Genomic DNA, 16,495 nt, shown 5'->3' with positions numbered 1-16,495 from the left:
CAACAAGACGCGCCTCCGTAGCATTCACTCTGATATGGGGCCGTCCATAAATGACGTCAAGCACCTGGGGGGGGGGGGGTTTGAGAAATGTTAAGTCACATCAAAATGCGCAATTTGAAATAAATATAGACAACACGTTCTACTTAATTAAATAGACTTTTTAATAAATGTTTTCTCCTACAACATCGGAGTGCAGCGGCACATTAAATACGCACTACAATGACAATAGTTTAAAGCGATTTGAAGCACGTTTTATTTGGGGGGGGGGGCAGAGATTTGTGACGTCATATTTGAGGGGGGTCTGACTTTTTGTGACGTCGTGTGACGAAGGGGGGGGGATAAAAAATCGTCCAAAATCGCGTGACGTCATTTATGGACGGCCCCTATCTGCGTGCACGGTAGGACGTTGCAGGTGCTGGACGGATCGTTTTTTTGCCTCTCAGAATCGTGAGAGGTTGGCGGATGGCTTGCAAGAAGACCTTCATCCAGCAGTGTATTGATCGTAGCTCATGGCGATGCGTGTAATGATGTTATTGGGTGCAGCACTTTTAAACAAACCCCATTTGCCACGCGGAGGATTTAACGATTTTCACATTTCACAATTAAGGCTATCGCTTGAAAGATGACGACCCACGTGAGAGCAATGTATGCGCAGACACCTGCTGTATTGTTTTAATTATTGGACCTCAATGCATTATTAATGCTGCCACAGACCAAAAAAATAAACCGACGAGAGGCCGAGTTGAGTTACAATTCATTAACACCGCCTCGTCAATGCGGGCAGAGTAGACGTTAATCAACAACACGGGTCCAATGTTTGACATTCAAATGCTGCTCCGTAATATTGGTCGCCATGGGCCGATGAAATCTGCAAGAGACAGAGTACAGAGTTCAGATTATATTCGATTTGACCGCAACGTTCCACAACAACCGCGAAATGAGTTTGTATCGGAACGCAAGCGATGACGACCGCTCGCGTTGCGATCGAAACGTCGTCGTAGTTTTTTGTTATTTTTTTTTATTGTCTTTGAACCTATCTACGTGACTTTACCGAAAGACCCAAAGAATATGAATTCCTACAGTCACGAAAGGTTGAAGTCAAGATTTAGTTTGTATACAATTTGCTGATTTGTGTTTTGCAGGGCCCCCGTAATTCAGATGGAGTACTCTTGCCACTAGCGTCTGGTTAAATTTCGATTTAAAGCTTTCGTGACTGCAGGGATTCATCTTCTTGACGTAGAAGGGAAATAATAAAATAATAAAAATAAAACATTATAAAATAATTCTTACGACGTTTCGGCCACAGGTCTTCACCTGAGGACGGCTGCTTGCGTTGTGGCCGAAACGTCGTGAGAATTATTTTATTATGCTTAATTTTTTTATTTTATTATTTCCCTTCTACGTGACTTTACCGAAAGAACCAAGAAGAGAGCGTCTGGTTGTTATTATTGTTAAGCTTGTTCATCCAAGAAGGTATCGCGAGCGTCTCGTGACTTTTTCAGGAAAGTCCTAACACATTTTCGCAGTAGGGGGCTCTGTTTGCTGTGTGTAATACCAATGAAATATAGTATATACTGGTAGGAACCACCTGGTTCCACCAGCCCACAGGGGATTATTGCGTCCGTCCGTCCGCCGTGCATCCAAACATGGGAGGGGTGGGGCTGGGTGGAGAGGGGGGGGGTGGGGAGGGGCTGGGTGGGGAGGGGCTGGGTGGGGAGGAGAGGGTGGGGAGGGGCTGGGTGGGGAGAGTGGGGCTGGGTGGGGAGTGGGAGGGGTGGGGTGGGGCTGGGTGGGGAGGGGCTGGTCACCCCGTGGTGCCCTTATAAAACTCAACGTTTAAGCTACTCACGCCGGCTTGTGCCCGCCCTCACAGTCGGGCATATTTGCGGAATACACCACGCCGCCGTTGACCCTGGCCATTGACCGAGCAACCCAACGTTCCTACCAGCTCCCTCCGCAGGAATGTGTTAACATCGGCAGCGCCATGCCTGACCACTCATGAGATACGGAATGTTGAAACATTACCAAGGTTTGCTTGCTTAAATGCTGCTGGGTGATGTATTTAATCGGCTGATTGACCGACAAATATTGGTAAACCAATGTGGAGACAGATTGGTGTTCTTTTTATTATTACTTTTACCCATAATGCTCCACGGCAAGCCATAATGAGTTGTAAATTCAACTTTGTGCCACATTCAGGCGCTCTGCAGCGGATAAACAAAGCTAATAAAAGGGCAAGAAGGGGCCGTCCATAAATGACGTCACGCACCTAGGGGGGGGGGGGTCAGACATTTGTGACGATGTGTGACGAGGGGGGGGGGGGGGTGAGAAATGTGACGTCACATCAAAATGCGTAACTTTAAATAAATATAGACAACACGTTCTACTTAATTAAATTGACTTTTTAATACATATTTTCTCCTACAACATCAGAGTGCAGCGCCACATTAAATACGCACTACAATGACAATAGTTTAAAGCGATTTGAAGCATGTTTTATTTTTTTTTGTGTTGAGGGGGGGCAGAGCTTTGTGACGTCATTCGCGTGACGTCATTTATGGACGGCCCCTAATTAGACCGGTTTGTTGGGTTAGAAGTGTCTCCTGTGGCGCAAGAGTGCTTACAATCAAGAGATGACGCGAGTGCCCACGTGACGTAGTTCTTCTCGCTTTGGGACGGGTTGTATCAATCATCGGGCGCGTGCGGCGTGTAACAACTCAACTGGAACGATAACGGATTGGTAAAGTACGTGGTGGGCGTCGAAGACTGGCGTGTTGGGGAAGCCCTGGGCTCGATGGTAGCACGGACAGTGACGCTGCGCGGCTCGTGGCATAAGTTGGGAAGTGCTCGAAGTTACGCGAATTTTGTAAAAACGCGTCTGGACCATGGGTTCGTGTGGTTTGAGAATACTGCAATCCGCTCACGTGCCCTAAACTCCGAGTTATTTTAACAGTGACCAACAACGACCGATTGCTGCTACTCAAGTGGTGGCAGCGGCGAAGTCAGCGCGGGGCTTGTGCCAGGTTAGGTGCCGCTTGAGGCCACGTGAAGTTGTCGAAGGCTCGCGGGCTGGCAGGAGGGTCACGGGACGGACCCAGGTGCCGTTGGTTGACTGAGACGTCTACCGCTCACAAACGCAGTCCCACAGCAGCCTATAGCACCCGTTGTATGCATGGTGGTGGTCCACTCATCCAAATACTTGTGCAGTTCTCAGCTCTGCTGAGCTTCCCGAATGTGAAGTGATCGGACGCATTACCCCGAGATTTGGTCATTTCGGAGATTTTTTGCAAGTGCTGGTGGAAAACCTTGCAAATCTTGAAAACAAAAAGTGACGTATGCTTGATGGGCATAAATATAATGTTATTCTTATATCCTACTTGATTAAACACGACCCGTGTCTGTTTATTATGGAATTCTCAATTGGACCTTTCAATTCCTTTCGTGCAGCCTCTTCATCAGCCGCGTGTACTCAAGGGCGGGTTTTGCTGTGCGCCTCGCCGTTACAATTGGTTCGTCGCCAGAGCTTCGTTAGGGTTTAATGAAAAACGAGATATACACCCAGTCGTACACAGCGGCTTAGCAGCAGTGACGGGCCAAGCGAATGCAGTCAGTAAACATGAGAAGTAGCATCGGTGGTGGTGGTGGTGGCTCTAAGGCGTTAAGCAAAGACTGAGGGCCCCATATGGCCCAAGAGGTCCCGTGGCATTCACGAAAATTCTGGAGTGAGCCGAATATAACCTCATCATGATTAACATCAAAATAGAATTCACTTTTTTGTTTTTACAAATTAACCTTTCATCTGTATCTTTATCTCGTCTAACTGCATATTTCTCTCTTGTCTGCATCTCTCATCTCGCCACGTCTCTATCGCATGTCTAGATATATTCTGTAGCTATTGCTCTATACTACACCTGCATCAACCATGCGAATAATAGCCCTCGTGATATCTTGCTAAGTGTTTATACATTGAATGGTGGCCTACAAAATAGATTGTGCTTAGGGGCCCCCAACAGGGCCATCTCCACCACTGATGCACATTCTTGACAACTTGCGTTCTTTACACTGCAACAGACACAGATCCCCAGTATCGCCTGAATGAACTGTTGGGGCAAGTGCTGTTAGCACACATATATAGACGGGCATTTGTGTGTATGCTGAACTTCTTTCGCACCCGCACGTTATAGCTACTGTCGTATATAACACGGGTGTTGCTGGGGAGCGGTGGCGCAGTGGTTAGCGCGCTGCGCTAGAACACCGACGATCTGCGTTGAATTACCGGCCCCGGCTAACATCAGTGGTAAGTGATAACCCCCCCCACCTCCCCCAAACCCCCTCCAACCCCCCCCCAACCCCCCTCCCCCCCCCCCCAACTCCCCCAACTCCCCCCCCCCAACTTCACAATCCCGCACAAATCAGCCACCATCCAGCAGTGGATTGACAATGGGCTCTACATTATTGTTGCTATTTGCACCCAACACGCGATGGGCCGACACCTTCACGAGTTACCCTCCCTGGGTTCTTGACTCCTCGGTTCAACATTCGCCAGTCTTCTCCGTTCGCGTGCAAATCCGGTACATCACTGTAATTACGCGCTGCGCGCACCCGATGATTAATTAGTGGACACGTCCCGTGGACGTATCGACAGACGGTGCTGAGTGCGCTTATTCGAATTTAAACCTCTTAATTGACACGTTCAGAAGAAGATTATTTTACGCGTTAAGCCCAATTGAGCGACGCGGCTCTTCTTTATCAGAGGCGATTTGACCGGCAGAGAACTGTTTCTTTACAATGCTAATTAACACCCCTAGATTTACCCGTATGGTTTTAATTTATACCGGTTGGGAGTTAATTGAGACTGCATGTCAATCGGGCACTCAACAGCGCTCTTACGTCACGTGAAGCACACGGGCACAAACGACGATACCTTTGCCTTACATTGAACAGGAGATATCTGCGCCGAGTGGGACACACGTGCCATACAAACAATACACACACACCATATCTCTATCTAATTATAATCAGCCTCTCTCCACGTCACTTGTGGACACGTTTACCAATCATCAGGCACGTGCAGCGTGTAACGACTTTAATGTGCACATTAACCCAACTGGGACAAAAATAATGGTGGCATTGAAAGGAATGTAGTTTGGAGAAGAATAAAAAAAACCGTGACAATTGACACGCATGCCCGTTTTAAATCGGACAATCCCTACACCTGCGAAATCCACTACTGAGACCAGTAAGGGTAGCAAGCAGTGGTGGTGTTGGTGGTGGGAATACCACCACCACCTCCTCCTCGTTCCACTCCAAGCCGCTCAACATGGACCTGTTTTTATCGGCGCTCCATCATTGCTGGCTCAGAATCCTGGAACTCCTTGGCAAGCGGCATTGCGGGAGGCACCCTCACGCACCCTCTCCACCACCTCCACCACCACAGGGGCCACAGCAGCTCAAGGACGAGGCCCAGCATCCACCCCACCGCTTTCTCTGCGCAACCGTGGGTGGGCAGTAAAAATTGTGGATTGCCAGCGACACGCACATCCCGAGGAATTGAAAACAAAAAACGCCCGTAGCATAACTCGCACAAGCTTGCCCGCAAGCTGGTAATGGGTACGCAACAAAAAGGCGAAGTCGTACATGGTCTCCTGGGTCTGTGAATCCATTTGTGTCTTATGTCCACACACAAGTTCTCTTTTCTCCGCGTACGCGTTGTGGGGGTGGTGGAGGAGGGGGCTTCTCCGTGCAACGCGGTCTCGTCCCAGGCCAACACATTCAGGACGCTCAATGCGGACGTCCGCAAGAGAACACGGCAGGTAAGTGTTGTGGACATGATATGATTTAGGCAACAACAACATAAACGGTTGCGATAGGTTTAGCGCAGGGGTTTTGCAACCTGCGGCTCCGTATCGTGGTGTTGGGTTGCCAGGTGGTCGTGGTGTTGGGTTGCCAGGTGGTCGTGGTGTTGGACTGTCGGATGGTCGTGGTGTTGGGTTGCCAGGTGGTCGTGGTGTTGGACTGTCGGATGGTCGTGGTGTTGGGTTGCCAGGTGGTCGTGGTGTTGGACTGTTAAGTGGTCGTGGTGTTGGACTGCCGGGTGGTCGTGGTGTTGGGTTGTCAGGTGGTCGTGGTGTTGGGATGTGTCAGGTGGTCGTGGTGTTGGGATGTGTCAGGTGGTCGTGGTGCTGGACTGTCGGGTGGTCGTGGTGTTGGGATGTGTCAGGTGGTCGTGGTGTTGGGCTGTCGGGTGGTCGTGGTGTTGGGCTGTCGGGTGGTCGTGGTGTTGGGCTGTCGGGTGGTCGTGGTGTTGGACTGTCGGGTGGCCGTGGTGTTGGACTGTTAGGTGGTCGTGGTGTTGGACTGCCAGGTGGTCGTGGTGTTGGACTGTTAGGTGGTCGTGGTGTTGGACTGCCGGGTGGCCGTGGTGTTGGACTGTCGGGTGGCCGTGGTGTTGGACTGTCAGGTGGCCGTGGTGCTGGACTGTCGGGTGATCGTGGTGTTGGACTGCCGGGTGGCCGTGGTGTTGGACTGCCGGGTGGTCGTGGTGCTGGACTGTCAGGTGGTCGTGGTGTTGGACTGCCGGGTGGTCGTGGTGTTGGACTGCCGGGTGGCCGTGGTGTTGGACTGTCGGGTGGCCGTGGTGTTGGACTGTCGGGTGGCCGTGGTGTTGGACTGTCGGGTGATCGTGGTGTTGGACTGCCGGGTGGCCGTGGTGTTGGACTGCCGGGTGGTCGTGGTGTTGGACTGCCGGGTGGCCGTGGTGTTGGACTGTCGGGTGGCCGTGGTGTTGGACTGTCGGGTGGCCGTGGTGTTGGACTGTCGGGTGGCCGTGGTGTTGGACTGTCAGGTGGCCGTGGTGCTGGACTGTCAGGTGGCCGTGGTGTTGGACTGTCAGGTGGCCGTGGTGCTGGACTGTCGGGTGATCGTGGTGTTGGACTACCGGGTGGTCGTGGTGTTGGACTGTCGGGTGGTGTTGGGTTGCCAGGTGGTCGTGGTGTTGGACTGTCGGGTGGTCGTGGTGTTGGACTGTCGGGTGGTCGTGGTGTTGGACTGTCGGGTGGTCGTGGTGTTGGACTGTCGGGTGGTCGTGGTGTTGGACTGTCGGGTGGTCGTGGTGTTGGGTTGCCAGGTGGTCGTGGTGTTGGACTTGTCAGGTGGCCGTGGTGTTGGGTTGCCGGGTGGCCGTGGTGTTGGACTGTCGGGTGGTCGTGGTGTTGGACTATCGGGTGGTCGTGGTGTTGGACTGTCGGGTGGTCGTGGTGTTGGACTGTCGGGTGGTCGTGGTGTTGGGTTGCCGGGTGGTCGTGGTGTTGGGTTGCCAGGTGGTCGTGGTGTTGGACTTGTCAGGTGGCCGTGGTGTTGGGTTGCCGGGTGGCCGTGGTGTTGGACTGTCGGGTGGTCGTGGTGTTGGACTGTCGGGTGGTGTTGGACTGTCGGGTGGTCGTGGTGTTGGACTGTTGGGTTGCCGGGTGGTCGTGGTGTTGGGTTGCCAGGTGGTCGTGGTGTTGGGTTGCCAGGTGGTCGTGGTGTTGGACTGTCAGGTGGTCGTGGTGTTGGACTGTCGGGTGGCCGTGATGTTGGGTTGCCGGGTGGTCGTGGTGTTGGACTGTCGGGTGGCCGTGGTGTTGGGATGTCAGGTGGCCGTGGTGTTGGACTGCCGGGTGGTCGTGGTGTTGGGATGTGTCAGGTGGTCGTGGTGCTGGACTGTCGGGTGGCCGTGGTGTTGGGTTGCCGGGTGGCCGTGGTGTTGGACTGTCGGGTGGCCGTGGTGTTGGACTGCCGGGTGGCCACTAGAGCAGTGTTCCTTACTACTTTTCAGACGGGGTGAGGGGGGCACTTTCGCCGATGACGCCTCATCAGCGTGAGGACCACCACACCATTTGAAACCACTGGGGGTTTGACGGCAGCACGATGACGATGATGGGGGAGGGGGGCGTTTTCACTCTTGTGTGTATTGTCGGGGGGGGGGCGCACTAAAGCCCCCCTAGAGGCAGCTAGTGGCCCACGGGCCTTGCAATGAAGAACACTGCCCTAGACGGCTTGGAGCAAGAGGCTGTGTGGGGGGGAGCGGTAGTGCTGCCTTTAGTGCGCTGCGCTATGAACCCGGTCGACCCGAGTTCGATTTTCGCTCGCGGCCAACACCGGTGATGCATTATCTGAACCGCTTCCTGCCCCCCCCCCCCCCGCTAGGTCGACTCTGCCTGGTGCGGTAGGTAAACATCGCTGCTAGGGAGACAAAGGCGGCCGGGTGTGGTGCTGCTCAAAATACTCTGTTAGGGGCCGTCCATAAATGACGTCACGCGATTTTTGACGATGTTGTACACCCCCCCTTGTCACAAGGCATCACAAAGTCAGACCCCCCTCAAATATGACGTCACAACTCTGCCCCACCCCCCAAAAGAAATAAAACATGCTTCAAATCGCTTTAAACTATTGTCATTGTAGTGCGCATTTAATGTGCTGCTGCACTCTGTAGTAGGAGAAAACATTTATTAAAAAGTTAATTTAAATAAGTAGAACGTGTTTTTTATATTTATTTAAAGTTGCGCATTTTGACCGGACGTCACATTTCTCAAACACCCCCCCCCCCCTCGTCACCAAATGTCTGACCCCCCCCCCCTAGGTGCGTGACGTCATTTATGAACGGCCCCTTAAGGACGTATATAGGGTGATCTTTGTCTCGCGGAAGCTGCGGCTATCTTCTATCGGTACTGTGGTCGTAAGACTCCGTGAGACTTGTCTGGGTAAACAAAGCGTGCCATATAATAGTCCTTGTAAAGTAGGGGGCGCCAGCAGTAATGTGGTGGGGTACCACAGTGCGGGTAGTCCCACTTAGTACAACGCGTCTGACCATCGTGGAGAAGTTGGGCAACAAAAAATGTACCCGTAAAACAAAGTTTTTCACTATAAATCCTTTATATGCGTGGCGGCTAGAGTCATCTCGTCCTCTGGCTTGAGATGGCTGCCACCTATGGGTCAGATGATTGCCTGCCACCATTAAGCAATTGGTAATTAAATATATTTTCCCTAAAAAGTGTAAAGTTATGGAAAATACATTTCACGAAAATTAATTGTCGCGCACAACGAGTCTGTGTGCAAAATGTCAGCTCGATTGGATCACGGGAAGTGGGTTAAAAAACGACCGAAAGATTTGCACGGTCGTAAGCGAGCAAGCGAACTTAATATAAAGGATTAAAAAAAATGCCTCCACTGAAACTCGCTGTAGCGGAGTCTCTACCGCAAGCAGTATCGCGAGCAGGCAATTGCAGGGCTGCACCTTTTATAAAAACGGAGGAGTCGAAAACAAACATCATCTCGCGGGCGGCTTTGTAAAAGCAATAAAGCCTGCACCTGGCGCATTACTGTAAATAGTTGGCGGTGAGACGCAGACTCGCTGGCAGTAATCGACTCCAGGTATTATTACATTTGCGTCGTCGAATAGGAATTTGTCTTGGCGCGCGGCTGTTTTTAGTGCGGAGCAAATTGTGCAAACGCATCTCTCGCAGGTCTGCTCCGCTGCAGGCGACTTCTTAAACCCGTGACACAATTTTAATTCTGACAAACCAAACAAGCCGGCTACGTTGGAACGAAAACTGCATTTTAGCGACTTAACGGGCGTTGGGATGAATTTCATCCAGCAGCGGATTAACAACGTTTCTTGTCGTCTGTACATCCACATCGAGTGGCTCGTACAACCCGAAACTTTTAATGCTACCACGCCCTCTAGTGGCTTGAAAGTGAAAATATTGTTTAACTTATAACATTTATTTGTTGCAAAGGTGTTTTTATCACCATTTGCAAACGTGTGCGTGCCAGGCGATGCGAGGGATTTTAATGAAAGAACAAAGGGAAGAAAACTCTGAGTTTGGGAATTAAACGCGACGCGGGAGAGTGGAGATCTCATCCGGAATCGGGGAGGTTGTGATGGGTGGGACGCGCGTGCGGGATTGGATGATGCCAGGAGGTTATCCCGATGTGTACAGGCAAATGGTTACTTGAGCATATTGACCCTACCAAGCAGAGGAAATTGGAAACCTGTAAGAAGTGTGCAGTGGACAGCCACGGGCTATCTGCTCCATGGATCAGTGATGATGATGGCGATAGTGGCAACCAGGAAGTCTGACCAAAAGCGGGAAGACCTAGAGTCGGATGTTTGTGATGGGTAGGGGGGTGGTGAGACGGTAAGAATGGTCCTTGAAGGACGTGATGGCTGGAGACCTCAAGCCAAGACGGTGGTGGAGGAGGAGACTGCAGGTCAGGCGTCGACTTTGGAACTGGCCGGATCTCACTGAAGGAAGACGCGATGTGTGGTGGCATGATGATTATGATAATTATTTTTCGATTTAAAGCTTTCGTGACTGCAGGGATTCATCTTATTGGTTCTTTCGGTAAAGTCACGTAGAATGGAAATACTAAAATAATAAAACATAATAAAATTATTCTCACGACGTTTCAGCCACAACGCAAGCAGCCGTCCTCGGGTGAAGAACAGGTCTGTCGATAAGACAGGTCTGAATGACACGTGACTTTACCGAAAGAACCAAGAAGATGATAATTATTATTCGCATTTCTTCTTGACACGACAATCGGGCGGCTCGTGCCGACGAGCCGATGTGGAAACAGGAGGAAGGGGAGTTCCTGGCCAGAGCTTTTGTGTGTTGACCTGCAGAGGCAATTGAGTGCTGGTGTTTTTATGATCTTTTATCGGCCAGCACCACCCTGAGCGTTGTTTATCGACTGAGCAAATGCATACAACTTAATTTGGCACGTTTCCAGCTCCTGAGAAGTTAAAATGATACCGTTGTTTTGACTGCCGTGCGTCAGATTGTTCTCTGAACTGGGCGTGTGGAAAGGTGCGTCCCTAGTGGTGTGTGTGTGTGTAATATACAATAAATTAAATACTAGCATACGACGTTTCGATTGCAACACAAACAATCATCATCAGGTATAAATGAAATAGAAACACAGATATAGTATACTTAGAAATGTAATGCAATACAACAGTCGGATAACATAACAGTCAACACCCTACCTGGTTGATTACGTTCTTCCTGAGAATGCTAAATTTAGGAAGAACGTAATCAACCAGGTAGGGTGTTGACTTTGTTATCCGACTCTCTGTTGTATTACATTACATTTCTAAGTCTACTAGATTTGTGTTTCTATTTCATTTATACCTGATGACGATTGCTTGTGTTGCAATCGAAACGTCGTATGCTAGTATTTAATTTATTCTTTTCTCTTTATACGTGACTTTACCGAAAGAACCAAAGAGTAATTCCTGCAGTCACGAAAGCTCCAAATTAAGTATATATACAATGTCATTTGAAAGGCTCTCCAGAAGTAGTTTTGTGATATTACCTTATACGAGCCGTTCTCTCCTTAACAGGGTGCAAAGTACTTCTCACTGCAAGGCTTTCGAATTTTTATCTCGTGGAATGACGCCGATGACCCAATAGGAATACAAACGGGGACAATTACATAACTCATGCCAATCACTCTCAAACTCCACGTGGTGGGGGAATCATTATCTGTCGTGACAAGTCATGGCCGCACGTGGCATTAAAATAAAGAGCTGCGTCTTCGGCAATGCACTGTGAGCCTGGTGACGCATAACGCACATGACCAGCCTGACGAGCACTGATAGCGACTGTGGGATAAATGTTAAAGGGTGCATAACACCCATGCAGAGAATTATCCTTACAGAAATATTACCCGTGCGTTGAGAATTTTTCGGATGAATGCGGCGTTTTCTGAAGCCGTTTTGTTACATCCAACTCTCGATGTACATTCACTGGGGGGGGGGGGGTGTATGTGGAAGTCTGAAAATTCACTCGTATTCATGATTCATCTGTGGGTTTTTTTTTAACCATCCACAGTACCCTATACAGTACATTTGAAAATATTGTTTTTAAATAACACTTTACAAAAAACCTCCCACAACACGCCGCCTCTCCGTGTGTGCGTGCGCCTGTGCTTGACAATCTTGTGGAATGGTGGCACATGCTGCCTACGAGGGGACGATCAGCCAACATAAGTCTCGAGGCGGCTGCACATTTTTCTCCGCACAGCAAAGACCTCGTCGGAGACGCGTTGCTGTCAAAAGTGTCGCCTCTAGCCGAGCAAATAGAATCTTCACAAGATGCATTTGTTGGCGCCACTCGGGTCTCCTTCAGCTGCTGCTGCGACATCAGAGTGTTAAAAAGTTTAGAGGACTCGCAGGGTTTTAGTTTGACCTATAAACCAAAGTGCGTGACGGTGTGTGGTGCAAGAGGGGTGAGCGCACTGCGCTATGAGCCCGGAGGTTCCTGCGTTCCATTCTCAGTCACGGTTTCAACGTCCGTGGCGAGTGGTCGTTCTTCAACATGCACTGAACAGCGTGATGGCATTAAGGTCAAACTCAAACAACCACCGTGACCGGCATGGCACGGGAAGGCCTGTAACTAACAGGCGGTTGAGAAAGGGGCTGCACACTAATTTAACAAAACTTTAAAATTGTAGACGTCGCTTACAAATGAAAACGGGCACGGTCGCTCGGTCTACTACAGTGCGATGCACCGTGCAGCATTTCACGAGCACTCCTTCTCACGAAGTCAACCCTGGGACGTCTCCCCCGTGGCATACCGTCAACAGTTGTAAAATAACATTTCAAAACAATAGCAATCCCAGCCAGAGAGCGTGGGCCCTCTCGCGCGGTCATAGGGCCACCTTGCCAACCGGCAGGTCTCCCTCTTCCTTGGCCCTCGTCTCTCTCACGCTGGACGACGAGTGGATGATCTGCGTCTTGTGGCGCTTCTTGCTCATCGGCGCCTTGAGCAACTTGGCGAACGACTGCCTTCGCATGAGCTGCATGTCGCGCAGAAAGTTGCCGCCACCACCACCGCCACCGTCCGCCTCGTCGTCCGACCCCGCGCCCCCACCGTGACCGGACGGGATCCTGAGGCTGCCCAGGTAGGGCCGTGGCAGCTTCCTGCGTGCCACCTCCGTCGTCGCGGGCCGCTCCGCTCCGTCGACCACGGGCGCCTCGAGCAGCTCGCGGATCTCCCACGATGCGTCCTGGCACAGGTAGTGCCACGGCTTCCTGCCGCTGTAGTCGCGTGCGTTCACGTTCGCCTCGTAGGCACCCACGAGCATCTTGGCGACGTCGGTGTGCCCGTGCATTGCGGCGAGGTGCAGCGCCGTGTAGCCCCCGTGGGAGCGCACGTTCACGTCGTCCGCCGTTCCGGCCGACGACTCTGCGGCCGCCACCAGGACGGGCACCATGTCGGCCTTGCCGTGCTTGGCCGCCCAGTGGAGCGCCGTGTAGCCCGTGAGAGGGTCACGTCGCAGCGCCAGCGAGGGCTCTCCCAGCAGGAGGCCGTGCAGGTTGCTCCAGTCGCCGCGCGCCGCGCTCACGATCCACTCGTGCTCCACCGGCTCGAGAGCCAGAGGGGCCCCGAAGCTGCTGCCCCCTCCTCCCGCGCCGTCGTCCTCGCTGGTTCGAGCCGAGCCCACGGATTCGGTGTCTGAATCGCCCGCTCCAGTTTTGTCGCCGCCGACAAAGTTGGGGGCGATGAATGGGCTCTTGGGCGAAGACGACGACGACGAGTTGTGCCTCTTCGCTTGGGGCGACCCGGGGACGCGCAGACCCTGCGATAAGTTCTTCGGTGTCGTCTTGAAGGACCCTCTCCCAACTCCTCCCCCGGCGTCAGCTCCGACAGCGGCAGCAGCAGCAACAGAAGCTGTCGCTCCACTCGAGACCTCCTGGCTCGAACTGTCTGGACCGCCTGGCCCCGACTCGCCTCGGCACCCCTCCTCTCCGCTGTCACTCCTCCCGGCCTCCCCCGCGTCCTGGGAGCCGCTGCCCTCGGCCTCTGTGCACGCGGCTGCCTCTGACCTTGACCCTGGGGTCGTCGTCCCCTCGTCCTCGTCCTCCGCAGACGCTGCGGCGTGGCCTTGTGATGACTCGTCCACGGACACTCGGCGTGCCGCCGCCGTCTTGGCCGCGAGGCCGCCCTCCGCAAAGGGACCCCTCCCCCCAGTCGCGTCCACCGCCGGAGAGGGAACAGTGATGCTGATGGCCACCGGAGCAGGAGGAGGAGGCACCACGGTCGCCGCGGAACTCGCCTCACCGCCTCCTCCTGAGCTCGCGTCTCCTCCCGCACCGCCACCGCCGCCACCTCGCTCCTCATCCACGCTCGCGCAGCTCGGCAGGGCTATGATGCGCGTCATCTCGCCTGCCTTGCTCGGGGTCACCGCCTGCTGCTTGGCCGACTGCTCCGAATGTCTCCCCCCGCCTGGCGGTTGCTCCGAGGGCAGGAGGGTCCCATCGGCGCGTTCGTCTCCTCCTCCTCGGTCGGCGGCCTCGGCTGTCCGCGGCCCGTCGACCCCGGCTGTCCGCGGCCCATCGACCCCGGCTGTCTGCGTGCGCAGCAGCAGGTGCTGCTTGTACTTCTTCTTGAGCACCACGTACTTGGCGCCGTCCTCCTGCTTCACGAGACCCACGGCGTTCACGAAGCCCTTGAAGAGCTCGCGAGCACTCGGCTCGCCCAGCGCGCCCCTGAACCGGTGCAGGAGCTCGGTGTTGGCCACGCGGCCTCCGCTCTCCACGAGGAAGTTGAGCACCCCGTCCTGGCTGAACTCTGGCTCGTCGCCCATCGTACGAGGGGACGGCCCATGCGTGAGGTCCGGCGGAGCGCAACGCGCACGCAAAACGCACCCGTCGCCTCCTTGTTATGACTGCGGGCTGCTGGGTCGCGGACGGAATGGCCTTGTAGGTGCCCTCTCACGCGAGTCTCTTCGTCGTCTCGTATGGCGGGGGAGAGGCTGATGAGCAGCGTGCTTGGCGAGAGAGCCCTTGGGCAAGGGAGCAGCAGCAGCAACAACAGCAGCAGCCTTCGTGGTGAAAATCTGCAATGCGTTGCTCGCTGCTCACACTGCTCGCCCAACCGGAGCACAGAAAATCAATCTGCCACAACCCCTTCCTCCTCCTCCTTTCGCGTTTTGAGCGCTGCGGTCGGGTCTGCCAGCTTATCTCTGCTACGCGCACAGCAAACTTGCTCGGGGTTTGTGGGCACGTGCTCACGAGCGGCGAGAGCACGCGGTGTGCGTACGAGCGAGTCCGGGGTACAGCTGACGGCTGGCGAGTGAGAGAGAGGGGGAGGGAGAGCGACAGAGGGAGGGAGAGAGACGCGCTGCGACGGGGAGTTGCGTTTTACGCATAAACGTGCGCGCAAGCCCAACTCGAGGGGGGTGGGTGTCTGGGTGGAGCCCAATGGGGGGAGGGGTGGGGGAGTAGTTGGTGGTGGGGGAGTTTGGGTTGTGGTGGGACTGACTGTTGACTGGGGTTGGTGTTTTTGCCCTCCTCCCCTATGACCACCCCTCCCCTTCCCTTATAATCTCCCCCCACCCTCTACAATATGATCCCCTCCCCTATAACCCCACCCCCTTACCTTATGATCCCCTCCCCTCTACTATGCCCCCCCCCTCCACTATAATCCCTCCTTGCTCGCCGATTCACCCCCCCCCCCATCACTGAGGTTTCCGGAAAAGGAGCGAACCAAGAGGCACACACGCAGAGGGGGGGTCCGGGCCTTTCGGCAATGATTCACGGCGCTGTCACGCAGCATTCTGTGGGTGTGTGGCGTGGCCGTGTTTATTTAAAGGGGACAGGATGTGTAGAACAGAATTTAACATTTTGTGGAGATGCACGGCACGCAACGACGGTGAACTTTAACCGAACGTTTAAACTCGGAGCGGAACGTACGCGCGTGTGTGAACTTCTACTCTTAGGTTTTTTCGGTAAAGTCACGTAGGTAGAATTTTTTTTATATAATAATAATAATAATAAATGAAAAATAACTCTATTAAATCACGACGTTTCGGAGGCAACAAGTCTCCGTCTTCAGGTGGGACCTTCACAGCTGAAGACGGAGACTTGTGTTGCCTCCGAAACGTCGTGATTTAATTTAGTTATTTTTCATTTATTATTATTTTATTATTTTTACCTACATGGTGACTTTACCGAAAAAAACATGAGTGTGAATCCTTGCAGTCACGAAAGCTTCAAATCTAGAAGAGAAAAAAGTGAACTTCTTTCGCACCGTACGTGGTCAAGCGATTCCCAGCCTCTCTCTCTCTCTCTGGGCCGTCGTGCAATCTGCTCTCGCTCTCTCGCGCTCTCACTCCCGCGTGGAGTATTTTGTACCAACATTTTTCCTCTTCACTTTATTAAGAATTTAGAATTTGGGGCTGAGGGCTGTAGGAGTAATGGTAAGGGGGGGGGGGGGAGGCGCTCGCCCCCCACCCCCTTCAGCCCCCCCTCCCCCCCAAGCCGACACCACCGAGGCTGCCGCCGTGACAGACGGTCGATGACGTTGATCGATGATGGATGAGACGAAGCAAGCTCGGACAGAAATCACGGACCCAGATAATGAAAGTCGTATGGCCTGGTACCACTGCTCCTTTATTTTATTTTTTCAGGTAAGGCTCACTGAGCTAATATAGTGTTTTCTTAGAA

At 53.0% G+C, this 16,495-nt stretch overlaps 1 protein-coding gene across 1 annotated transcript; it reads right to left on the bottom strand.

Moving 5' to 3' along the window:
* Positions 1–11,114: 11,114 nt before the first annotated feature.
* On the bottom strand, positions 11,115–15,201 carry LOC133350017 (ankyrin repeat domain-containing protein SOWAHB-like). The gene has a single exon (XM_061563968.1). It carries the CDS (start codon positions 14,632–14,634, stop codon positions 12,694–12,696), a length of 1,941 nt encoding a protein of 646 aa, XP_061419952.1. The 5' UTR covers positions 14,635–15,201; the 3' UTR covers positions 11,115–12,693.
* Positions 15,202–16,495: the final 1,294 nt, after the last annotated feature.

This window comes from Lethenteron reissneri, chromosome 32 (assembly GCF_015708825.2).
Source record: "Lethenteron reissneri isolate LAM-NWPU_2019-01 chromosome 32, ASM1570882v1, whole genome shotgun sequence".
Lineage (NCBI taxonomy): Eukaryota > Metazoa > Chordata > Hyperoartia > Petromyzontiformes > Petromyzontidae > Lethenteron > Lethenteron reissneri.
The sequence above is the reverse complement of the archived record's forward strand: the minus strand, read 5'-3'. Positions and strand labels throughout refer to the sequence as shown.

What these genes read in the sequence shown, in the direction of transcription:
- LOC133350017 (XM_061563968.1), bottom strand. Translation starts at nt 14,634, where the DNA reads ATGGGCGACGAGCCAGAGTTCAGCCAGGACGGGGTGCTCAACTTCCTC.